Genomic DNA, 22,855 nt, shown 5'->3' on the forward strand with positions numbered 1-22,855 from the left:
CCCGGCCAGCATGGTTGTTTTGGATGTTGTGCCCCAAACCGTCAGGAGGGCACCAGGTTGGATAAGGGTGCTCCAGCACATTTACAAAGTTTATTAAAGTCAAACAGAATCCAATGCAAGCCTCCAAATCAGTGATCTATAATCCACCAAAGGCAAGGCTAATAGAACGCAAGCTGGTTTTAAATCAGACGCAACTGTTTATTTTTTAATTTATGGCCACAGCATGATGGGTGCCAGCTGTCTTGGTTTTCACCACCTGGCTCAGCAAAAACAATAAAAATAGATATAGGCTCACAGAGATAGGGAGAGGCAGACAGAATATCAGTCACTGACTCCAGAGGATCAGGACCAACTCTGATTCTAGTTCTTGCCCAAAGGAAAAATAGATCTTAGGGCACAGGATTCGCAAGCAGAAGATCCCACATCCAATCCCTGGCTTTCACAGGTGTGGGGAACCTTTGGCCCTCCAGATGTTGTTGAATTACAATTCCTATCAGTCCCAGCAAGCACAACCAACAGCCAGGGACGAAGTGAGTTGCCGTTCAGCAACAGGCCAAAGGTTCTCCAAGTCTGAGGGCAGGGCTAGGAGAGTCACTGCCAGTTGGCATCAACAGTAGTGAGCTGAACAGGCCAACAGTCTTGACTTGGTACAAGGTGGCTTCCCATCTTCCTATAGCCCAATCTCTCCCACTTTTCCCTGTTAAGTGGTAGGTGCTACTGTCGTCCCGGTAACGAGGGAGCTTGAAATCAGAAATCAGAAACTGTGACAGGTGAGAAAAGGGTGCAAAGGGAAGGGAGTACCCAAAGGACCACACATCAGACCTGGGACATGTCTCCAGCTTCTCTGTCCGCCTTTCTCTGCCACTCCTGCGGTGTTTCCCTTCGCCAGCCACCGTTTCCTCGTGTACAATTGTGCATCTGCACAGTATAAAATGGGAGCAGTGTGAGCAGAGCTGGAGAACGGGCCGCCCCATGAACACACAAGACAGAAAGCAGCCCTGCCGCCCACCCATCCCGCAAACTCACCTGTTTCCTCACTCTCCACCTCCACCATCCAAACAATGGCACCCAACATGGCGTCCAACATGGCGCCCTGCAGAGGTTGTTGGACTGTGACTCCCATCAGCCCCAGCTGACATGGCCAATGGGAGTTGCTGACCAACAGCCTTTGGCAGGCACCTTGTTCGCTACTGCCATGTCATTCTTCAATTTAAAAGGAGCAAGGTCCAATGAACTGTCAACTCTCCTGTTTTTGTTTTGTTTTTAATTATTATAAAATTTCTTTCCCACCCTTCAATTAAAATTTTCCAGGGTAGCTTTTCTCTCATTCTCTCTCTAGTCCCACATAAACATTAAGCATTACCATGGAACAAAAAGGGGGCAAGACTGGATCAACAGAGCGGCTGTTGTGTAGACCCCTACACATATTTCAGGGTCTCAAGGGATTGCATAGGGATGCACTCCCTCAATGAGAATTCTGCCCATTCCATTTTTTGTGTGACAGGCTGGATCTTAAAACACACCAGAAGAGAATAGGGATCTGAAGTTCTCACTACATCAAAGGTGGTCAAACATGAGGTTTCTCTGACCTACCTTGTTTTTCGACTAGAACCCCAAGGTCTACCAACCAGGCCAATTGCAAAGCACACATCATTAGAATTAAACAGGAGTGCCTCCGAGCACATTGTGAGCCGATGGTTTTGTTTTCAGCACCAGAAGTGAACTGAGTTCACAGCCCTTTCACACAAAAGTCCACTTCTGGCTCGATTCTGTCATTTCAGCAGCCTAATATAGGTGGGGAAAGTCATTTTGTTGTTGTTATACAATTAGGAGTCAAAGTGCCTTGCCAGTCTGCCACAAATCATTCAGAGATCCACCAGTAGATTACAATCTACTTTCTTCCCACCCTACATAAGAAGAAATATCAGCTGAATTACAACCGTAAAGCAGCACTAATACAATTAGCAGCATCTGGGTGTGTCTCCTCACACACACATACTACACACAGGATACAAGAACTGAACTTTCAACAGCATGAGCCTTGAGGTTTTTCTGTGGGACTGAGAAAGGGAAAGCACAAGCACTGCAGAGAACATTAGCAAGACACCTCTAAAGCTAGCAACAAAAACTACTCCATTGGCATTTATGACCAAGACTGACACACATAGTAACTGAAGGGACTTGAAAATATGCAACAGCCACAAGGCTCTTCCCTCTTTTCCCAACGGCTGTCAAAGTCAAAACAAGGTTGCATCCTGTGATTCAGAGTTTACGCAAATTAGGACTTCCAATATGATGGGAAAAGGGGGAGAGAGCGGTTCCAAAAGCACCAATAAACAGGCAAGCAGTTTCACTTTGTCCACAGAACCATTTGCTGAGCAGCAGCTGCCTCCCTCCTTTAGAAGTCAATGTTTCCAACAAGCATTAAAAATGTTAGAAGTCACTGAATTTTACAGGTGGTCTTGCTCCCATTTGGAGAGAGGCATCTGCATCCATACTGATGACCTTTTTCACTGACACACCCTCTTACAGCATAATCCTGACTATATTTACCCAGAAGTCAGTTTGTTCTGAGAGCCAGTGTGGTATAGTGGTTAGAGTGTTGGACTATGACCTGGGAGACCAGGGTTCAAATCCCCACACAGCCATGAAGCTCACTGGGTGACCTTGGGCCAGTCACTGCCTCTCAGCCTCAGAGGAAGGCAATGGTAAACCACCTCTGAATACCGCTTACCACGAAAACCCTATTCGTAGGGTCGCCATAAGTGGGAAAAAACTTGAAGGCAATCCATTTCCATTTTCAAGTTTTTTCTAGATAACTCTATTCAAGCACTGATTTATAGGCAGAGAGTGAAGGTATCTTTTGGTTAGTAGGTAAACACAAACTCCCAAAATTTATATTGGGCTCTTAGTAAAATGTAATAACATGCAATTATTTTTACATCTCATCTTTCCTCCAATGAGCTCAAGGTGGCGTTTATGTATCTCCCCCCGCACCATTTTATCCTCACAGCAATCCTGTAAGGCAGGTTAGGCTGAGAAGCTGTGATTGGCTCAGGGTGAGATGGTGAGCTTCACAGCTAAGCATGGATTTGGACCCTGGTCTCTCACGTCCTAGTCTGAGGCCACATCCACACCATACATTTATTCCACTATTTTTCCACTTTAAACAGTCATGACTTCCCCCAAAGAATCCTGGGAAGTGTCAGCTGTTAGGAAAACCCCTATTCCCCTCACAGAGATACAATTTTCAGAATTCTCTAGGAAGAGGGGCTGACAAACCATTCTGAGAATTGTACCTCTGCGAGGGGAATAGGGGGTTTCCTAATAACTCTCTGCACCCTTCAGAAACGACACTTCCCAGGATTCTTTGGGGGAAGCCATGACTGTTTAAAATGAAATAACAGTGGAATAATTCTATAGTGTGACACTCACTGTGCCATTCCAATATGAGGTATTTAGTTTAACATGATACAACATGCTTACCTGAATTTGTAAAATGATACAAAACCCTGAGAAACAGGACACGAAGCAGGAGGAATCTACTGTACAGATGCCATAGAGTACAAGTTGTGCAAGAGCATATCCGCGCACAGCTCTTGCTGTTCCACTCAGTTCCTTGAAAAGTGGTTGCTCCCCAGCCACTAAAACGAATGGGTCTGGGGTCCGGAAGGAGTAAGCAGAGGAATGGACGATGAGAAGAAGCAACACTGAAGTTCTGACTTGGACCTAATGCAGAATCTCACTCACAGCACTAGATTTCCACAGTGCTCACGTCACACTTTTCCAGCCACGAGCCCCATGTAAGAATGAAGTGCAAAAACACACACACCACTAACCACCCTTTCCAATATAAAATAAATCTTTTTTCCCCCCAACCCTTGTCAATTCAAACCTCTTGACTCATAGCTAGCAATCCCTTCCCTCACAAAGGGTGTTCTTGGTTACACAGAAAACCTACAACACTGTTTCTTCTCTGCCTCAAACCACCAACAACTGGCCACACTTCATTTTAACTAAATCAAAGCAACTCCCACCTAGCAATGATTAAGATGCCTTGATAGCCAGTGCAGTTCCCTGGGAAGAGGGAGCGATTGCTAAACCAACTGTAGCTCTGTGAGGGGAAGAGGGGCTCTCCGAACAACTCTCCGCGCCCTTCACGAACTACAGCTCCCAGGATTCCTTAGGGGAAGCCATGGCTGTTCAAAGTGGTATCATTGCGCTATGTACGGTGTGGGTCTGGCCCCAGTCTCAGATTTCTCATAAAGCCGGGGTGAAAGAGAAGTCCCCTCTCTCTGCCACTCCAGCTTGAGGAGCCTGGCTTTACATCACACTTCTACAGCACACGAAGAGAGGGGCACGTCAAGCAAAAAGGGGGTGAGGGAAGGAGGGTGTTGCATCCCCACCCCACGGGACTCCATATGGCTCATCTCGGGGACAGGCGATTATTACTTCCCTCCAGCCATGTGAAGTGGCTGAAGGTTACTAAAGGTTACGTCTCTAACCCAAGAGAGACTCCAGTCACCATGGCGATGGCATCTATGGCCATAGTGGGCTCCCCAAGGCAGGTTGCTAAATGGAAAATGGGCTGCCTTCAAGTCAATCCCGACTTATGGCGACCCTATGAACAGGGTTTTCACAGTAAGCGGTATCCAGAGGGGGTTTCCCATTGCCTCCCTCTGAGGCTAGTCCTCCCCAGCTGGCAAGGGACTGCTCAGCTTGCCACAGTTGCACAAGCCAGCCCCTTCCTTGTCCGCAACTGCCAACTGGGGGGCAACTGGGCTCCTTGGGACTATGCCGCTTGCCCACGGCTGCACAGGTGGCAGGGCACGTAACCCCTGAAGAAAGGCCTAAACTTCACCCCCAGGCCCGATTTAGTGCTTTATCTTGCTGAACTGGAAGGTGATGGTTCAATCCCCGTCCAAATCTCGGTGAGGGGAAAAAGAAAATAAATGCTTTAATCATGTTCTTCCACTGAAATGTTTTAATGTTTTAAACCAGGCTTTGCCAACTTGGTGCCCTTCAGATATTCTGGACTACAACGTCCATTAGTGCTGGCTGGGGTGGGTTGGAGTTGTAGTCCAAAACATTTGGAGGGCACCAGTTTGGGAAAGCCTGGTTTAAATAGCAGTTTAGGTTCCATTGACTGAATCTGTATCCATGCTTTCTATGAGTAGGCTCAAGGTCAAACTAACAACATGTTTTTTAAAATGGCCTAACAGGATTATTAAATCCATACAAAAATGGGGACTTGAAGACCAGCTCCCCTTGCAACTGCTGCTGGCAACGGACAATGCTTAGTGGCCTCTGATGCAATGGCAAATGGGATGACAAGCCTAGGCCCTGCTCTCTGCCGTGGTAGTCCGTGTTCCCTGGGCCAGCAGGAAGACGAAGATGGCAAGCAGTGAGAGTTAGAGCAGTGCCTGGCACCAAGAAGATTTGCAAGGGAGGCTTTGCCCACTCTTCACCCTTCTGAGAGCCACGCATAGTGAGCTTGCTTGCCCTGATGGAAAGCGTAAAGGCCTTGCACAATCTAAACAGAGCCAATAAAACTCCAAGTGGATAATAAAAGCACAGAGTGGGCAGCTGATCCTGAGGGACTTTTAAAACCAACAGGAGGGTTATAAACTTGACTTGGTTGACTGTAAAACAGCAACAATTCAGCAGACTGGCTGGGAAGCCCTTAAAAGCCACGATGCACACTTACTAAAGGGTAGGCCCCAATGAGCTCAAAGGCATTTACTTCTGAGTAGGCATGTTTAGAACTGCACTGTAAAATACAGAAATTATTTCACAGGATTTATAACGCACTAAATCATTCATAATCTCTCAGTGGTTTACATGGAATATAAAATGTTCATTAAATATATACATAAAATCAAATGTTAACCTAAACTTGTTATCAAAATATAAGTAAACGTTTGTTTAAGCCAGCAGGTGTTAAAACTATATCAGATAAAACAAAACTGCATGTCTCGACAGGCTGGCCTAAACAAAAAAAGGGTTGAACAGGTACTGGCAATGATGCAGCAAAGAGGCTGCCTGATATCAATGGGTAGAATGCATACGCATAGCACAACACCTCAAATAATCAGGTCCTAGGTTTGGGTCATGATACATCAGCTGAAAGCCACTGCTTTGAAAAATTCTGAAGCTAAACAGTAAGCACCTTGCAAGAGGGATGGGAGACAAGGCCAGCCCTGTCATCGAGCAAAGTAAGACAGCTTCCTTGGGTGACAGGTGCAGAGGGACGTGAAGGGAAGATAGCAGTGTGTGCCATACAATCTGTCCTTCACCCTCTAAGCTCATATGATGCTCTCAGGTGCAGTGAAGGATGCTCCCCCATCGCCATCGCCTTTCTCAATGGGAGAAAGGGCAGGACATTTATTTATTTATTTATCATTTGATTTATATCCCGCCCTTCCTCCCAGCAGGAGCCCAGGGCGGGAAAGAAAAACACTAAAAACACTTTAAAGCATCATAAAAACAGACTTTAAAATATATTAAAAGAAAACATCTTTAAAAACATTTTTAAAAGCTTTAAAAACTTTTTAAAGTTTTAACATATTTTTTAAAGAAGAAGGTTTAAAAACATATTAAAAAGCAATTCCAACCAGACACAGACTGGGATAAGGTCTCTACTTAAAAGGCTTGTCGAAAGAGGAAGATCTTCAGTAGTAGATAACAAAGGTGGCGCCTGTCTAATATTTAAGGGGAGGGAATTCCAAAGGGTCAGTGCCACTACACTAAAAGTCTGTTTCCTATGTTGTGCAGAACGGACCTCCTGATAAGATGGTATCTGCAGGAGGCCCTCATCTGCAGAGCACAGTGATCGACTGGGTATATAAGGGATAAGTTGGTCTTTCAGGTATCCTGGTCCCAAGCTGTACAGGGCTTTGTACAACAAAACTAGAACTTTGAATTTGGCCTGGGAGCAAATGGGCAGCCAGTGCAATTCTTTCAGCAGCAGGGAGACATCTGCCTGGGATATAAATCAAATAAATAAATAAATAAATAAATAAATAAATAAATAAATAAATAAATAAAGTGGAGCTCACTTAAACAAATGACATCTGCAAGAAGAACTGCATTACCTTTGCACCACAGGCTCTTGTGGTACTCTGGCTTAAAATCAGTGTGCAAAGTTAAAAGTCCAAACTTCGTCCATCCTCACTGTTAGAGCTGAGAGACAGCAACTCCCCAAGACCACACAATGAGCACACAACTGAGGAAGGACTAGGATCCAGGATTTCAAGGAACGTCTCCAGTCCTCTGCCCATTGGACTGCTTTGGCAGGCTCTGCAAATACGTAATCGTTCGTGCTGTTTTGCTGCCAGGAGCGAATGATTAAGGAACTGTCTGCATGAGATGCTTGGCCAGGATTTGAACTATGATCTAATAAGGGGCTTCCATTCCAAACCCTGTAGTAGTATTAACTGTCCCGTGACCATATACAAATGACTCTTATCTCAAAGTCGTTAAAACGCACAGTTAGCCTCAGCAGACAGAGTTGGGATTATCTTAATTCACTCAAAACAACCAACTGTTTAGAGCAATCTTCCCCAACCTGGTGCCTTTGGACTACAAGTCCTATCAGTCCCAACCAGCACAGCTGTAGTCCAAAGCATCTGGGGGAAGGCACCAGGTTGGGGAAGGCTGGCTTAGATGTACTGAACATTTAATCTGGGTTTGGAAAGTTCCTGTGCAACAAACTTCCTGTGCAACAAACTTCCTCCTCCTCCTCCTCCTCCTCCTCCTCCTCCAGCAGCACAGAACAGACAGCCCACCCCAGTCTCCCCACCACCACCACCAAATGGCCGGGGCTTGTTCCACTCTGGCTGTCTATTGCTCTCCCCCACCGCCTCCAAATGCAAGATTGAAAGTGAGTAGGAAATACTTGGTGAAAACCTAGAAGCCTAAGGGGGGCTTTTTCCAGGCCCTCCTGACAACAACTTCATGCAGGACAAATGATGGAGGACACATGCACGCAGGTTTCTTTAATTCAGCTACTGTATGTAGAAGAGCTTTATTTAAAAAAAAAAAGTAAGCACAGAGTACAGACTATATGGTCCTCTGACATAGAGCAGAAGGTGGAGGGAGTGACGTGCTCAACTTCTGGGAACCTCAACAGTATAGAAACTGCATATTTGCCAGTCAGGAAGGCACAATCTGACTGAAAACTGAAGCTTAAATTAGAAAGAGGAAGCATGATTTTTTTAAAGCATGCAAAATTCACATGGAGTGAATTTTGCCAGTAGATCAAGCTGTACAAATCCCACAGAGAAATCAATTTTTTAAAAGACTCTAAATGTGAAATTACATGGGATTTAGTTACATTTGCAGCACACTGATTTTTTTTAAGATCCTAGTTAAGATGAGCTACTACAACAATACTAGGTAACGTTGCTCACTACTTAAAAGGCTTGTTGAAAGAGGAAGGTCTTCGGCACGTGCCGAAAAGACAACAGAGATGGTGCCTGTCTAGTATTTAAGGGGAGGGAATTCCAAAGGGTTGGTGCCTCTACACTAAAAGTTTGCTTCCTATGTTGTGCAGAACAGATCTCCTGATAAGATGGTATCTGCAGGAGGCCCTCATCTGCAGAGCGCAGTGATCGACTGGGTATATAAGGGATATGACGGTCTTTCAGGTATCCTGGTCTCAAGCCGTATAGGGCTTTGTAAACCAAAACCAGAACCATGAACTTAGCCCAGTAGCTAATAGGTAGCCAGTGCTATTCTTTCAGTAGAGGAGTGACATGTTGGCGATAACCTGCTCCAGTGAGCAGTCTTGCTGCCGCATTTTGCACCAGCTGCAGCTTCCAGACCACCGCAAGGGTAGGCCCACATAGAGTGCATTACAGTAATCCAACCTGGGGGTTACTAGTGCATGGACAACAGTGGCCAGGCTATCCTTGTCCAGAAACAGCTGCAGCTGTCTTACCAGCAAAGCTGGTGAAAGGCACTCCTAGCCACTGAGGTCGCCTGGGCCTCTAGCGACAAAGATGGATCCAGGAGCACCCCCAGATTACAGACCTGCTCTTTCAGAGGGAATACAACCCCATCCAAAGCAGGCGACTGACCAATTATCCGAACTTGGGAACCACCAACCCACAGCGCCTCCGTCTTGCTAGGATTGAGAGTCAGTTTATTGTTGCTTTTAGCAACAATAACCATAAAAGTGACTTATTTTCGTTTGTAGGGTAAAATCCACCAGACAGACGGACAAAAAGAGAACCTTCTTGCTCAGTTGCCATTTAGTCGGTGTGCCTAAAGTAGCTATTATTGAGGCAAGGAGAAAAAGTCAGAACGGTCATACACACACACACACACACACACACACACTTGCACATCATTCAGTTCATAAGACGGAGCTGCAAAGTAAACTAACACCCACACAGCCAAGCTGAAACATGGCCTTGCATCCCCAGCTCTGAACAAACAAGAGTCCCTTTGAATGAGTTCTGCTTTTTCTCTCTCAGGGACCCTGAGGAGGCGGCAATTCAGAAAGGCAGCACCTGACAGCTTCCATAAGGAAAAAGAGGTCATACAAGCTTTCTACCAATCATATATATATAAAAAGCTGGATGTTTTTCAAGAGAGCTACTATCTCTGTGAGACGCTGAGGTCTGGAACAGACATAAACCCATCCACATTTTTAACCCATAAACAGAGAGCAGGAAAAAACAAGGATCTGTATTGGAACCAACAACTTGGTCATAAGTGACGTGGAGCTGGGGTGAGCAGATAAAAGGCTTTGTTTGCCGATAGCACCCAAATTATTCAGGTGAAAACAAAAAGAGATTGCAAAGAGCCCCCCCCCAAAAAAAAAGGTCACTCCAGGGCAGCAAACAGCAAGGAATAACAAACTAAAAACATATTTAAAACAAAACAGCTTGTGAATGGACAATGAAGGGCAAATGTAGGCAAATATAAAGTGATGCACACTGAGGCAGGAAACATCCTAACTAGGGATATGAGAGAGAGAGAGGGAGGGAGATCTTGGGGTTGTGGTGGACAGATTCACCTTAACATTAGCCCAACGGGTAGCATCTGTGAAAAAGGCAAATCCCATGCTTCGGTTCATTAGGAAAGGGACTGAAAATAGAACCTTCAATGTCATAATGCCATTATACAAATCTGTCCTGAAGCCACATTTGGAATGCTGTGTAGGATTCTGGGTGCTACATCTCAAAGAAGATACCGCAGAGCTGGGAAAGATGTCAAGGACAAAAGCCAAAGTGATCAGAGGGTTGGAGCAACTCGGGTATATGTTAATGAAAACAGTTAAAATTTAGGCTGAAAAGAAGCAGGCCAAATGGGAGGACAGGTCATTGGGGCTCCTGATGGCCCACAGTCCTCGACTCCAAAATGTCTGCCCTTTCAGGATACTTTAGGTGTTGGCATCTACCTTTTTTACACCTTAAAGGATTATTTGGGATGGTTAATTGGGAAAAGATGGCAGAAATACACTTAGGAACAGAGGAAAATGGAAATGGACCACCTTCAAGTCGATTCCGACTTATATGGATAGCATTTTCATGGTAAGGAAGCTGCCGTATACCAAGACAGGTCGTTGGTCTACCTACCGCAGTGCTGTCTACATTGACTGGCAGCAGTTCTCCAGGATTTCAGACAAGGGACTCTTTTCCAGTCCTACCTGGAGACGCTGCCAGGGATCAAACCAGGGCCCAGAGCAAGTAGATGCTCCACCACTGATCTATGGCCCCTTCCCAAATATGCAATGCTGCTCTCTGGGGCATAAACTCAAGATGGCTCTTTTCCTTCAGGCATCGTGCAGAGCCAACCTCAGTCACAGAAAAACTTCAGGCTGTATCCACAGGGAGCAAAGTAAGATCTCCAGCCGGCGTGTGTGGGAGGGGAGGTGTGGGAGGGGATGTGCACCAACACTTCTTGTGCATGGCCCACGCGAAGCCAGGACCCTCGCTCCTTTCCCAAAGAGAAAAGCCTCTGTGTCAGGCCCTGGAGTTTAAAGACTCTCTGCTCTCAGGGAAGAGCCGCAGGCAGCTGAAAAGGAATGAATGTGGAAAAGGAGCAGCTGCGACATCCTCTTAAGCCAAAGGAAGGCGTATTTCTGCAGGAGATGCGAGGGTTGCACCAGCTGGGTTTTTAAAAATTGTTTATTGCATTTATACACACATACACCAGGGTTGTTTTAAACCATTTTGGAACCTTTAAAAAAAAAAACTATCACAATGTGTATGATATTAGAGCTAGAACTATAAACTACACATTTCTCCCTCTCTCTCTTTGCATTGTTTCTATCGCAGCGTGCTTGGCTAATACAGCCCTATTTTTCTTTTTAGTTAAAAAAGCAGTTTCTGAACACGCACAATCAGTATTCCAATGACTGCAGAGAGATCTTAAAGCCAAGGAGGACAAATTAGGAAATTGTCACAAATTAAGAAATTGTTGCAAATCAAGAAGTTGCCTTTGGCTGGCCGCAGTCAGAAATGGAACCCCTGGTAAGATGGATCAAGGCAATCCTCTTGCTGGAAGGATGAAGGGAGAGAAGAGGTTGCAGCATGGGGAGGGGGACACACACACACGCAGAAGCCCTATGCAGATATTTTTTGGTCCCAATGCATTGAGCAGAGCCACACCAAGTAGACCTTCTCCCCCAACACCTCACAAGGTAACTAGCAGAAGGAAGGGAGCTTACACAGTCGGTAGAGCCAGAGGAAACCAATTTTTCTAACTTTGCCACCCCCCACCTCCCCCCTGCTGAGTTCTACAAGGGGCAACCCTGAGCCCAAAGAGGGGGGGGGAAGCTGGCAGGCAGGGCCACCTGCAAGAAGGTGAGGGCTGGTTGAGGGCAGATTGAGGCTGGTGGCGTAGTGCCCCATTTGCCCGAATGGATCAGCCTCACCTACTGACTAGCCCTCCCCGGAGCATCCCTGTGCAGGCCACAGACATTTGCAGGGAGGGAGTCTTTGACATGTGAAAGCTTGCACACAGTCTGAAACCCCAAGCACTCCAGGTTCCAGGCTGCGTGGAAGCCTTTGCACACACAGCTTCCTCCCTGCAGCCTGTCATGTTGTATGCACAGACCCTGAGGGAGCACAGCTGACGTGTCATGAGGGGCAACGCTGCTCAGTGTGGCCCCACTCGCGTGTTGGGATAATGCATGTAAAATGCACACAGAGGGCTACAGCATGGTTAGGCTTTATCCAGAGAGTTTCAGGAGGGTCTTTGATTGAACCCAACAGGACCAGCGCCAGCAGGCAGCCAGGTTGGGCACTGGCTGAGGGCCCCTACGGCTGACAGGAGCCCCTGTAGCTCCCACTCCGCAATCCGCACTAGCATCGGGTCACAGAGCAGGAGCCACCAGTGCAGGCTGGCCACGCCACTTCCCACGTCAGCACACACATGCCTGCTATCACCCAAGATGGTGGCAGGGGGAGTCAACACACCCACATCGCCATCCTGGGTGATGGCAGACATGTACGCACAGCACACTAACACGGCCAGGCCTATTTAAGTCCCTGGGGCCAGCAGCGCCACCACGTTGCCGCTGCCTTTGAGGGCCCACTGCAGACTGGTGCGGGCCCTGAAAGCCAATTTTGTTCGGGCAAGAGTATGCAACATTTAATATCACTGCTCACCCAAAGTGAGGAATGAGAAACACCAGCAGCACCAGTTGTGACTCTGGGGGATAGGTGCTGGCACTGGAACAGAGAAGTAGGCTGCAGGGTCAGGCAGAGGTGTCCCAGTGTTGCCATTTGGGAGACCTGGTTTTAAGTGCCAGCTTTGTCTTGACCTGACCGGAGGGGCCTTTGCCCATGCTCAGATTCCGCTTTCCAGCTGGAACAATGCAGGAACAGAAACAGCCTCCCTCACTGATGTGTTCCAAAGATCCACGAAAGCTTGTACAATCATTCTGAGATATTCACACGCCAGTATCCCAAAACACAATTAAAACCGCTCTGCAAATATGGTCAGCTGCTGGGCAATTTAAACTTCCAGACCTGCCATCTGCTAGCAAATCCCTTGTGGCCAAAGCTGTCAGCTGGAGAGGTTTCAACAGTGGAGACACAAGACAGTATCTTCCCCATGTCACCAACAGCGTACAATGAGTGCAAAAACCTATGAATCCACTCATAGGGTTGTGTTCAACTAAATCCTACTCAGAGTAGGCCCGCTGAACTTAATGGGCCTAAGTTAGTCATGTCCTTTAACTTCAATGGGTCTATTCTGAGTAGGACCAGCATTGGATACAACCCATAGCAACCACATCGTAGTTTATTTAGTTAATTCAGTATTATAGTTAATTCAGTAAGCTATGTTTAATATAATTATATAGCGTATGTTTATCTAAAGCACTGTAAACTTGCTGTTAACCGAGTGGGTTTTCCCCCCCACTGAGCCCGTAAGTCACTGGAGAAAGAAGGGATCCTGCCAGAGGGAGGAGAGGGAAAACTAAGTAATGGGCACATTTCAATTCACTACAATTTCAAGTCAGCTCTATTGAACTGTGGGTTACACATAATACTAAACCATGATTTAGCTAGAAATGTGAAGGCCCGGGAAAACCCTGGAAAAATTACAGGGGGGGAGGAATAAATGTGTGGCCACTGGCAGCATGGCCAGTGGGCATGATCCTGCTACTCCCTTGAGCATTGCACTGGCTGCCCATTAGGTACCGGTCCAAGTTCAAGTTCTGGTTTTGGTGTACAAAGCCCTATGCAGCTTGGGACCAGGATACATAAAATATTGACTTACCCCTTATTTACCCAGTCAATCACTGCACTCTGCAAGTGAAGGCCTCTTGCAGATACTATCTTATCAAGAGGTCCATTCTGCACAACATAGGAAGTGGACAGTTAGGGTAGTGGTACCTACCCTTTGGAATTCCCTCCCCTTAAATATTAGACAGGCACCATCTCTGTTGTCTTTTTGGCGCCTACTGAAGACCTTCTTCTTTCAACAACCCTTTTAAGTAGAGACCTTATGCCAGTCGGCAACGGTGTCTATGCTGGAGCTGCTTTTTGAGATGTTTTTAAAGCTACCTTTAAAAAAAGGTGTTTTTAAAGATGTTTTGTTTTAATATGTTTTAAAGTATTTTGCTTTTAAGATGTTTTAAAGTGATTTTAGTGTTTTTGTTTGTCACTCTGGGCTCCTTCTGGAGGAAGGGTGGGATACAAATTTAATAAATACATTTATTGAATATGGGAAGGCAGCCACTGGAACATGCCTGACGAGGCAGAAGAGGCAGCCAGGTAGACTGCAGCAAGGCAAGCCCAATTAACCCAGCGCATATGTTGTGTTTCCAGCACAAATTTCTAGCTTTCTTCCCCACCATCTGTTCCCCCCCCATGTACACAGCCCCTGGATAAGGAGGCTCCACTTGACTATCCTGGCCAACAGACCTAGCTCCCTTGAATTTGTTTATTCCTAGAAGCTAGCACTCCCTAGACAGCTGGTTTTAAGCCTTACAAATCCACTCACTGTACTCAGAAATGTCTTGCTTCTTTTGAAGTGGCAAAGATGCTGAAAGTTATTCATAACACAGACGCTCATCCTCAAGGCTGACATTATAAACAATTATTTTGTATTTGCATTGCATTTCCCCTTCAAAACCATCACAGAGGTGAGCATGGGAACTAATGCATAGTGGTCACGTGCAGTATGTATGAACCCAATGTTTATAAAGACACTTGGCCATCAAGCACAGCCTTTTAGGAGGATGGAATTATATGTCAGGACAGCCAATATATCTAAGTAAGATGGAGTGGGTAACATTGGCAGAACAGCATAAGAGGCCAACCCCACGTTGATCAGACACAGGACTAAAACCGCAGAGATTAAACTAAGCAGTGTAACCGTGTGGTAAAACAAAGAGCTCAATCACCCAATTCAGGATGCAGATTCTTCAACTATGGGGAAATGAATTTGCAAAAACACAAAAACCACTCTTGACTTGCGCTAAATTTCTGTTTTGGCAACTTCATATTTTTGTGTTACATGGAGAGTGAAACAACACATTTTTCATACTGAACTCTTATCAAGTTAATTATCCACTTGCTATTTCTTGCACATATTCAAAAAGGCAGAAGAGACTTCAGCACTATTCTTCCAAAAGAGATGCGAGTCCCTGCTTTATTGTTCCTTACAAAGCATATGCGAGTCTCAGAAGCCAGGATCACATCCTGCAGAAATCAAATCATTCTTTAATATTTAACAGAAACAGGGCAAGTTGGTCTGCCCCAGGAGGCTGATGGATCCGGACGGTTTCCTGATGGCTCTTGGGGATTTTCCTGTCACCTCAGCAGGCGATTCTGTCAAAGCCCTGGTTGACCTCTACAATGGGGAAATGGCCAGGGTGGTGGACACGATTGCCTCTGAGCGTCCCCTCTCACGGAGTGGAGCCAAACCAACCTCCTGGTTTACCAGGGAATTGGTGGCGATGCAACGAACAAGACAGGGACTAGAGCGACGCTGGCGGAAGACTCGGAACGAGTCTGACCGAACACGGGCTAGAGCCTCTTTGAAGGCCTACTCCGTGGCAGTGCGAGCAAAGAAGAAACTTTTCTTTTCTGACACCATTGTGTCTGCCAGGAGCCGTCCAGCGGAGCTGTTTCGAGTGGTCAGGGGTCTCTTACACTCTGGCCCCCGAGAGTGCAATATAGACCACTCAACGGCCCGCTGTCAAGAATTTGCACGGCACTTTGAGGATAAAGTCGCTCAGATTCGCTCCGACTTGAACAGTGAAATTGATACAGTCTCAGGGGATGTCACCTTGGCTCCTGTCTGTCCAATAACAATGGATTCTTTTCAACTGGTACAACCCGAGGATGTGGACAAGATCCTTGGAGAGGCGAGAGCCACCACATGTTTGCTAGATCCTTGCCCTTCCTAGCTCATTAAAAGTGCCAGAGGGGGACTGACTGAGTGGATGAGGGGAGTGGTTAATGCCTCTTTACAACAAGGCAGAATCCCAACGTGCCTAAAAGAGGCAGTTATAAGGCCTTTGTTGAAAAAGCCCTCCCTGGATCCCTCTATAATGGGCAACTATTGGCCAGTCTCCAACATTCATTTTTGGGCAAGGTAATAGAGCGTGAGGTGGCCGCCCAGCTCCAGAGATTCTTGGATGAAATGGATTATCTGGACCCATTTCATTCTGGTTTCAGGCCTAGCTATGGGACAGAGACAGCTTTGGTCGCCTTGGTGGATGACCTACACAGAGAGCTGGATGGGGGAAGGATGTCCCTGTTGGTTCTAGTGGACCTCTCAGAGGCTTTCGATACCATCGACCATGGTATCCTTCTGGGCTGCCTTGCCAGGATGGGACTTGGGGGCACTGTGTTATGATGGCTCCATCCCTTCCTAGAGAGACGTACCCAGAAGGTGGTACTGGGGGATTCCTGTTCGGCTCCCTGGCCGTTGACCTATGGGGTCCCTCAGGGTTCAGTTTTATCCCCCATGTTATTTAACATCTACATGAAACTGCTGGGAGAGGTCATCTGGGGGTTTGGGGTTTGGTGCCATCAGTATGCGGATGACACCCAACTCTATTTCTCCTTTCCACCTAAATCCAAGGAAGCTGTCCTGGTCCTAAACCAGTGCCTGGCATCAGTGATGGACTGGATGAGGGCGAACAAATTGAAACTAAATCCAGACAAGACAGAGGTGCTCCTGGTCAGTCGAAGGGCAGATCAGGGAATAGGGATTCAGCCTGTGCTGGATGGGGTTACACTCCCCCTGAAAACACAGGTTCGCAGTTTGGGTGTGCTCCTGGACTCAGCTCTGAACTTGGAGGCCCAGGTCTCTGCGGTAGCCAGGAGTGCTTTTGCCCAGTTAAGACTGGTGCACCAGCTGTGCCCATTCCTGGAGACGCCTGATTTGACTACAGTGATGCATGCCTTAGTTATATCCCATTTAGATTACTGTAACACGCTCTACATGGGACTGCCTTTGAAGACTGTTCGGAAACTTAAACTGGTACAAAGAGCTGCAGCCACAGTGCTAACTGGGGCTGGTTATAGGGACCATACGACTCCCTTGTTACAACAGCTCCACTGGCTGCCAGTTTGCTTCCGGGCACAATTCAAAGTGCTGGTTTTGACCTACAAAGCCCTACACGGCTTAGGTCCAGGCTATTTGTCAGACCGTATCTCCCTATATGAGCCTGCCCAGGCCCTGAGATCTTCAGGAGAGGCCTTTCTCTCAGTCCCAACACCTTCGCAAGTGCATTTGGTGGGGACACGAGATAGGGTCTTTTCGGTGGCTGCCCCTAGGTTCTGGAACTCCCTTCCTAGGGAGGTACGAATGGCCCCTTCCTTGCTATCCTTCCATCGGCAGACAAAGACTTTTTTATTCCGACAGGCTTTTAGTATAGAAGGTATTTAAGATAGGACTCTATAAGGTCGGTTGTATTGTCCCATGGTTTTACCTGTATTTTAAATTGTTTTTTTGTATTTTAGGTGTATGCTTCATGGTTTTAATGTCGTGAATAGTTTAATTGTATTTTAAGTGTATATTTTTGTATGCTTTTAACCATATGTAGTTTTTATCTGTAAGCTGCCCTGAGTTCCAGCTTTGGAAAAAGGGCGGGGTAAAAATAAAGATTCATTCATTCATTCATTCAAGTTGAAAATTTTAGGGAAAATCTAAATATATGCAGAATGTACTATTTTATCAAACATGAACATATCTGCCTGCTTTAACAATTATAAAATCCATTATTTTATATTTTGGCATACAAAATTGCCCTATTTGGTACATTTATAAAATGTACAGAACAATCTTATACAAATTTTCTTAGAAGTAAGACTCACTTTGTCTAATCGAGCTTACTCCCAGGTAAGCATGCATAGTGGGTCACTCATTTGAGGAGAAAATTGTCTGGCAGTGCCACCCCCGGGCTGGTTATAAGTAAGAAGGCAGGCAGGTGGGGGATAGCCGAATTTGGTGGGACAATGCCCCATTTGCCAAAATGGACCAGCCTTCACTGCCTATAAAGTGGATTTCAAATAATTACAAAGCCTTCTTTAATGTTATTATGGTGAGCATTGAATCAGCTAAAAGCAAGTGTCTGCGTTACTCCAGAGCTATTGAGAAGTGATGACACAGTACGCAAAGCTTGCTCAGGCAAGTCAGTGTCCTCAGGGCAGGAATCTCAGCCCTCACTTGAAACAAAGACAAAAAATGCTCTTGTCCTAAATTTACCTAGGGAAGGACGCAACAACTCCCCACTCCCCCGCCCCCAGACTCCTGCAGAAATGAAAACAAATTTTGCTTTTCATTAATTCTTTTTTTAAACAAAAAAAATCAGGAAATTGTTAGCTTGCCACACTAGGCAAACCCACTGATTGGAGGTACAGAGTTGGATGCCACCAGTAAGCAAAGGAGACGTGCAATCCCAAAATCATGTAGGCTTGGTATGGTGAGATACTAGAGGCAGGTAAGCCACCTGAAGCGGAATCCTTACAAGACAGAGGTAAGGATGGTTGGCTGGCAGGCCTGGACCTCTCATAGCAAAAGGACAAGATGCAAAAAGGATTTATAAGAACCTACTGGATCAAGCCAATGGCCTATCTAGTCCAGCATCCTGTTCTCACAGTGGCCAATGAGATGCCCCGATGGGAAGCCCATAAGCAGGACCTGAGCAGAAGATCACTCTCCCCTCCTGCAGTTTCCAGAAATGGGTATTTGGAAGCATGCTGCCTCCGCAAATGGAGGCCGAGCCGAGCCATTGTGGCTAGTAGCCATGGATAGCTTTATCCTCCATGAGTTTGTATAATCCTCTTTTAAAGCCATCACTGCCTCTTGTGGGAGAAAATTCCACAGTTCAACTCGCGCTGCGTGAAGAAGTGTCTTCTTGTGTCTGTCCTGAATCTCCCAACGTTCCGCTTCACTGAATGTCCCCAAGTTCCAGTTGTTCCAACTCTGGCCAAGATGTCCTCAAGGTCTGCCCAGTCACCTGGTCTAGTTTACCTGGCTATCCTATTTGTGCCCTGCCCTTCCTCCAAAGAACTCAGGATAGCATGCATGGAATCACTCTCATCCTGAGAACAACCTCATGAGATGAGAGACAGCGGCCTCATTTGCCAGATCTCCCCAACTGAGTCCAGCAATGGTTTGTTGTGAGGGAGTAGCTCCTGTTCTCCTGAGAGCAGGATAAAGCCAGGAAGCCTTGGTTTCCCATTACACCAAAATCAGGGGTTGTGGCTGGCTGATTCCTAACAAGAAACGATCCTAGGCTCAACGGTGACAGAAGTCAAGGATTCTTAATTTATTTACCCCACTCCTGTGGCAGGCAGTGGCTCCGTGTCAGTGGGGCAGTGGAATCTGCTCTGGGTTTTAGTCTGAACTTTCAAGGCTGAAGCACCTTGGACAGCTCCTTGAATGTCCCAATTAAAACCTGGAGCGGATTCCACTGCCCCACTGACATGGAGCCGCCAGCCACTGCTGCACCCACTCAAGCCAGGGGAGAAGTAAAGTGGGTACAACTGGGCAGCTTGCACCAGCATGATACTGCCTCATCCTGATAAACCAGGAGGCAATGGGAAAGGGCCTAAGACACATCACAATAAAATCATTTCCCCGTGATAAAATTTCCCCCTTGGGCAGCACCCTCCACTAATATTATTTGCATTTCACAATCAGGGCTTAGCTCAAGAAAAGTTGATCACTCAATCAACGAGCCAAGCTTTGACTCAGAAGCCTGACTACTCAGCAAAAAGCAGTGAGTGAGTCAACCCTTATAAAGCTTCCCACATCACTGATGGGAAGTTCTCCCAGATATTAAAAAGTGAATCACTTAACAAATAAACAAGTGCTAGAGGGCCCTTTTAAGTTGCAAATCCGGGTGTTTTCCAGGATCTGGATCTAGAAGGCTTACCAAGTATGGTTGGTTTAACAAAGACAAGCCCGCAAGGCAAGGTGTTCTTCCAGCCCTCAACCACACCCTAAGCGCTGCTTGCAATCTGTGATTGTCTGTGCGCACGAGCGTGTGTGTATACAGAAATGTGGCACACCCAGCTGACCATTTCTTCGTACAAAATAGTAGTGCAGGAAGTGAACCGGTAAGGTGGACTGGCCCAAGTTTTTCAGAACTGGCTCAGAGGTACAAGAGGCGGCAAACCTCAGCCTGGAGAATTTATTAATGAGTGTGACAACTATGTGTGGGACTCCCTCACTGAACATTTATCTATCTATATCGCCTTTCAGGCCAAAACAGCCTCCTCAAGGCAACTCAGCATAAAAATCAAATTATGTTTTTTATGTCACAAAATCAAATTAAAAATTAAAAATAACCACCTAAAATGCAATTCCTTCTAACATATTCACAGCAATAAATCTCTCCCTTCCTCAAAGCCCACTGTCTCCATGTGGCCTTTAGCTTAACCCCTTAATTCTCATTCCCAGATGGAAAAGTTTCAAGCACGTAGAGAACTGCATTGCTGCCCACATGCAGGCTTCCTTGGACAGAACTTTCCCCTTCTGTCTATTTTAGGCCATAAGCTCCTTCAACACGAGGGAAAAACACTTTGCACAAAAAACTCTGTAAAGTGCTACCTACTCTAGTAGCCCGTGGAAACGATAAACAGTTATAACTACCCAAACGTTTTTCAACAAAACATGTTCAAGAGCCATAGTTCTAAGATTGCCCATTTCCAGAAGGTGTTTCCACACAGCTCCACAGTGTGTAAAAACGTACGTATTTTGAGTGGAACTGAGAAAGAGTGCTTTTATTCAGGTGAAATCTTCCCTCCAACATGAAGCTTAAGGGAAATTGGTTCTATTTGTTTGCAGCAGAATGTGGCTGTGCATAGCACCGATTGGCTGGGACCCATGTTGTCACAAAACCACTACCACTCGTGCTAGAGCAGGTGTTTGTTTTTTTTTAAAAAAGGCATACATAAGGGGATAAATGTACATTTGAAATGAGTAAAAGGAGATGGATTGATTCCATAAAGGAAGCCACAGACCTGACTTACAAGATCTGAACAGAGTAGTTCATGACAGATGCTATTTGAGGTCACTGATTCATAGGGTCGCCATAAGTTGTAATCAACCTGAAGGCACATAACAATAAATAAGTAAGTTCACATACTGCGCAACAGAATCACCATTCACTTGGGGAGACACTACACTCCCCCTGTTTCATGATGCTTTTGTAAGCAGATCTAGTTTTTAGCAAGTATATTATCTAATAATCCTGCTTCTCTCTTTATGCATATTAACAGCTGAATAACCACTCCTGCAGTAGCCCTGAAGAGAACCCTCACTATGGAAAAACTAAATTAAAAGGAACAGGAAAAAAATGAGCATGGGAGGGGACACTGTGTGTGTCTGCAACTAACTTTAAAGGTGATATTTTCAATAATAATGTAAATAAAGCAAAAAATTTTGGAAAGCAAAAATGTAAAAACCCACACAATTCTGGGCTTCTGTTTTGGGTCCTGTTTCCCAGCAGCTTCCACAACCAGGGTCTTTAAAACCAGAATATAGAGAGCAAGAAGTTACAAAACTCGCATTTCAAGATTTCCAAGGTCTTGGTTTGGACATCTGACTGTAAGACTGGCAACCCAGAATAGCAAAGCACGCGGACAGAGGGGGAGAAAAAGGAGAGAGTATACATTTAAAAGGCGCACGCACGTACACACAGAGGAATCCAAGTAAGTGGGCAGGAACTTACTGGAAACAGGATACCTTTTGCCCAGAAAATTCATTAAGGGTGAGGGGTGAGGGGGAAGCGGGGAGGGGGGGAAGGGAAGGAGTCCAGTTTCATCCTTCTTGGCTTCACATCGCATTCCACATGTGCAACAGCTGTACTTTTCTGGAAAGGCGTATTCACTGCATGTAATAAGCAGGAGCTTACTAATTAACAAGCCTTTAGCAGCAAGAACAAGCTAAGTATGCGTAAAGCGAGGCTTTTGGCCCTTTACCTTTACCTGGAGGGAACCCCTTCCACCATGACACTGCAGAAGAAGAGTCTGGGACCATGTTTTACAACACACACTCATTTGACACAGGGCAAGCTTCAACAATTCCACTCGCGGGTGGTGGCATCACCCTTTCATGAGTGTGACAGGGTCCACCCTTTCTTCCTCAAGAGATGACAATCCATCTTAGACAGTGGTGTCCAGAACTAGACACAGCACTCCAGTTGAGGTTTGCCTGAAGCAAGATAGTTTGTCATGTTCTGGACCAGGCTTCCCCAGTCTGGTGCCCTCCAGATGCTTTGGACAATTCCCATCAGCCTCAGCATGTGTGACCAATGGTCAGGGATGATGGCAGTTATAGCTCAAATCATCTGCAGCCAACCTGTATGGAGGAAGGCTAATCTGAACAATATACTTCTGTAGATACAGGATAGAATTGAATTGGCCTTTTCAGTCACCGCATTGCACTGTGGCTTGTAGTCCATAAAAAAAAAAAACACCACCACACATGGGTCTTTTTCATATGTATTGCTGTCAAGCCAGGAGTCACCTACCCTATATTTGTGCACCACTGCCCTGTGTGAACTGCATGTGAATTGAAACGCCTCCCCGCTGCATTTGTACCCACTGGGGAGGTTCAGGAGTGATAGGCCTGCTATCAATCAAGGAAGTGAAGGATAAGAGAATTGGGACATCTATGATCCAACCCTCCAGGTGTCAGGAAGCTCAGTAAACAACACTGGGCCACTCACTCTCTCCTTCTCCCCTACCTTGCAGGATAGGCATAACTCTGCGCATGCCGCCCTGAGTTCCTTGGAGGAAAGATAAGACAAAAACATGAAAAAGAAATGAAGTAGAAAACATTAGACTTGATCCAAGGTTCAGCAGCTCCAAAGCAGATCACAACGATGCGATATATAAGCAATCCTTCAAAATACTCTATGGGA

General features: G+C 46.0%; 1 protein-coding gene across 3 annotated transcripts in view; it reads right to left on the reverse strand.

The window, feature by feature from the left end:
• SMAD3 (SMAD family member 3) overlaps window positions 1-22,855 on the reverse strand; it is a 69,259-nt gene that overhangs the window by 32,543 nt on the left and 13,861 nt on the right. For 2 of the 3 annotated variants that reach the window (XR_009758935.1, XM_061594965.1), the window contains exon 2: window positions 823-918. The exons of the other annotated variant lie outside the window; for it this stretch is intronic. Coding sequence is in view for 1 of the 2 variants with exons in the window: in XM_061594965.1 (XP_061450949.1) it covers window positions 823-918 (96 nt within the window). In the remaining variant the exon portion in view is untranslated. The remainder of the gene's footprint in view (window positions 1-822; window positions 919-22,855) is intronic. 3 annotated transcript variants of the gene reach the window in all.

Source organism: Rhineura floridana, chromosome 14 (genome assembly GCF_030035675.1).
Source record: "Rhineura floridana isolate rRhiFlo1 chromosome 14, rRhiFlo1.hap2, whole genome shotgun sequence".
NCBI lineage: Eukaryota > Metazoa > Chordata > Lepidosauria > Squamata > Rhineuridae > Rhineura > Rhineura floridana.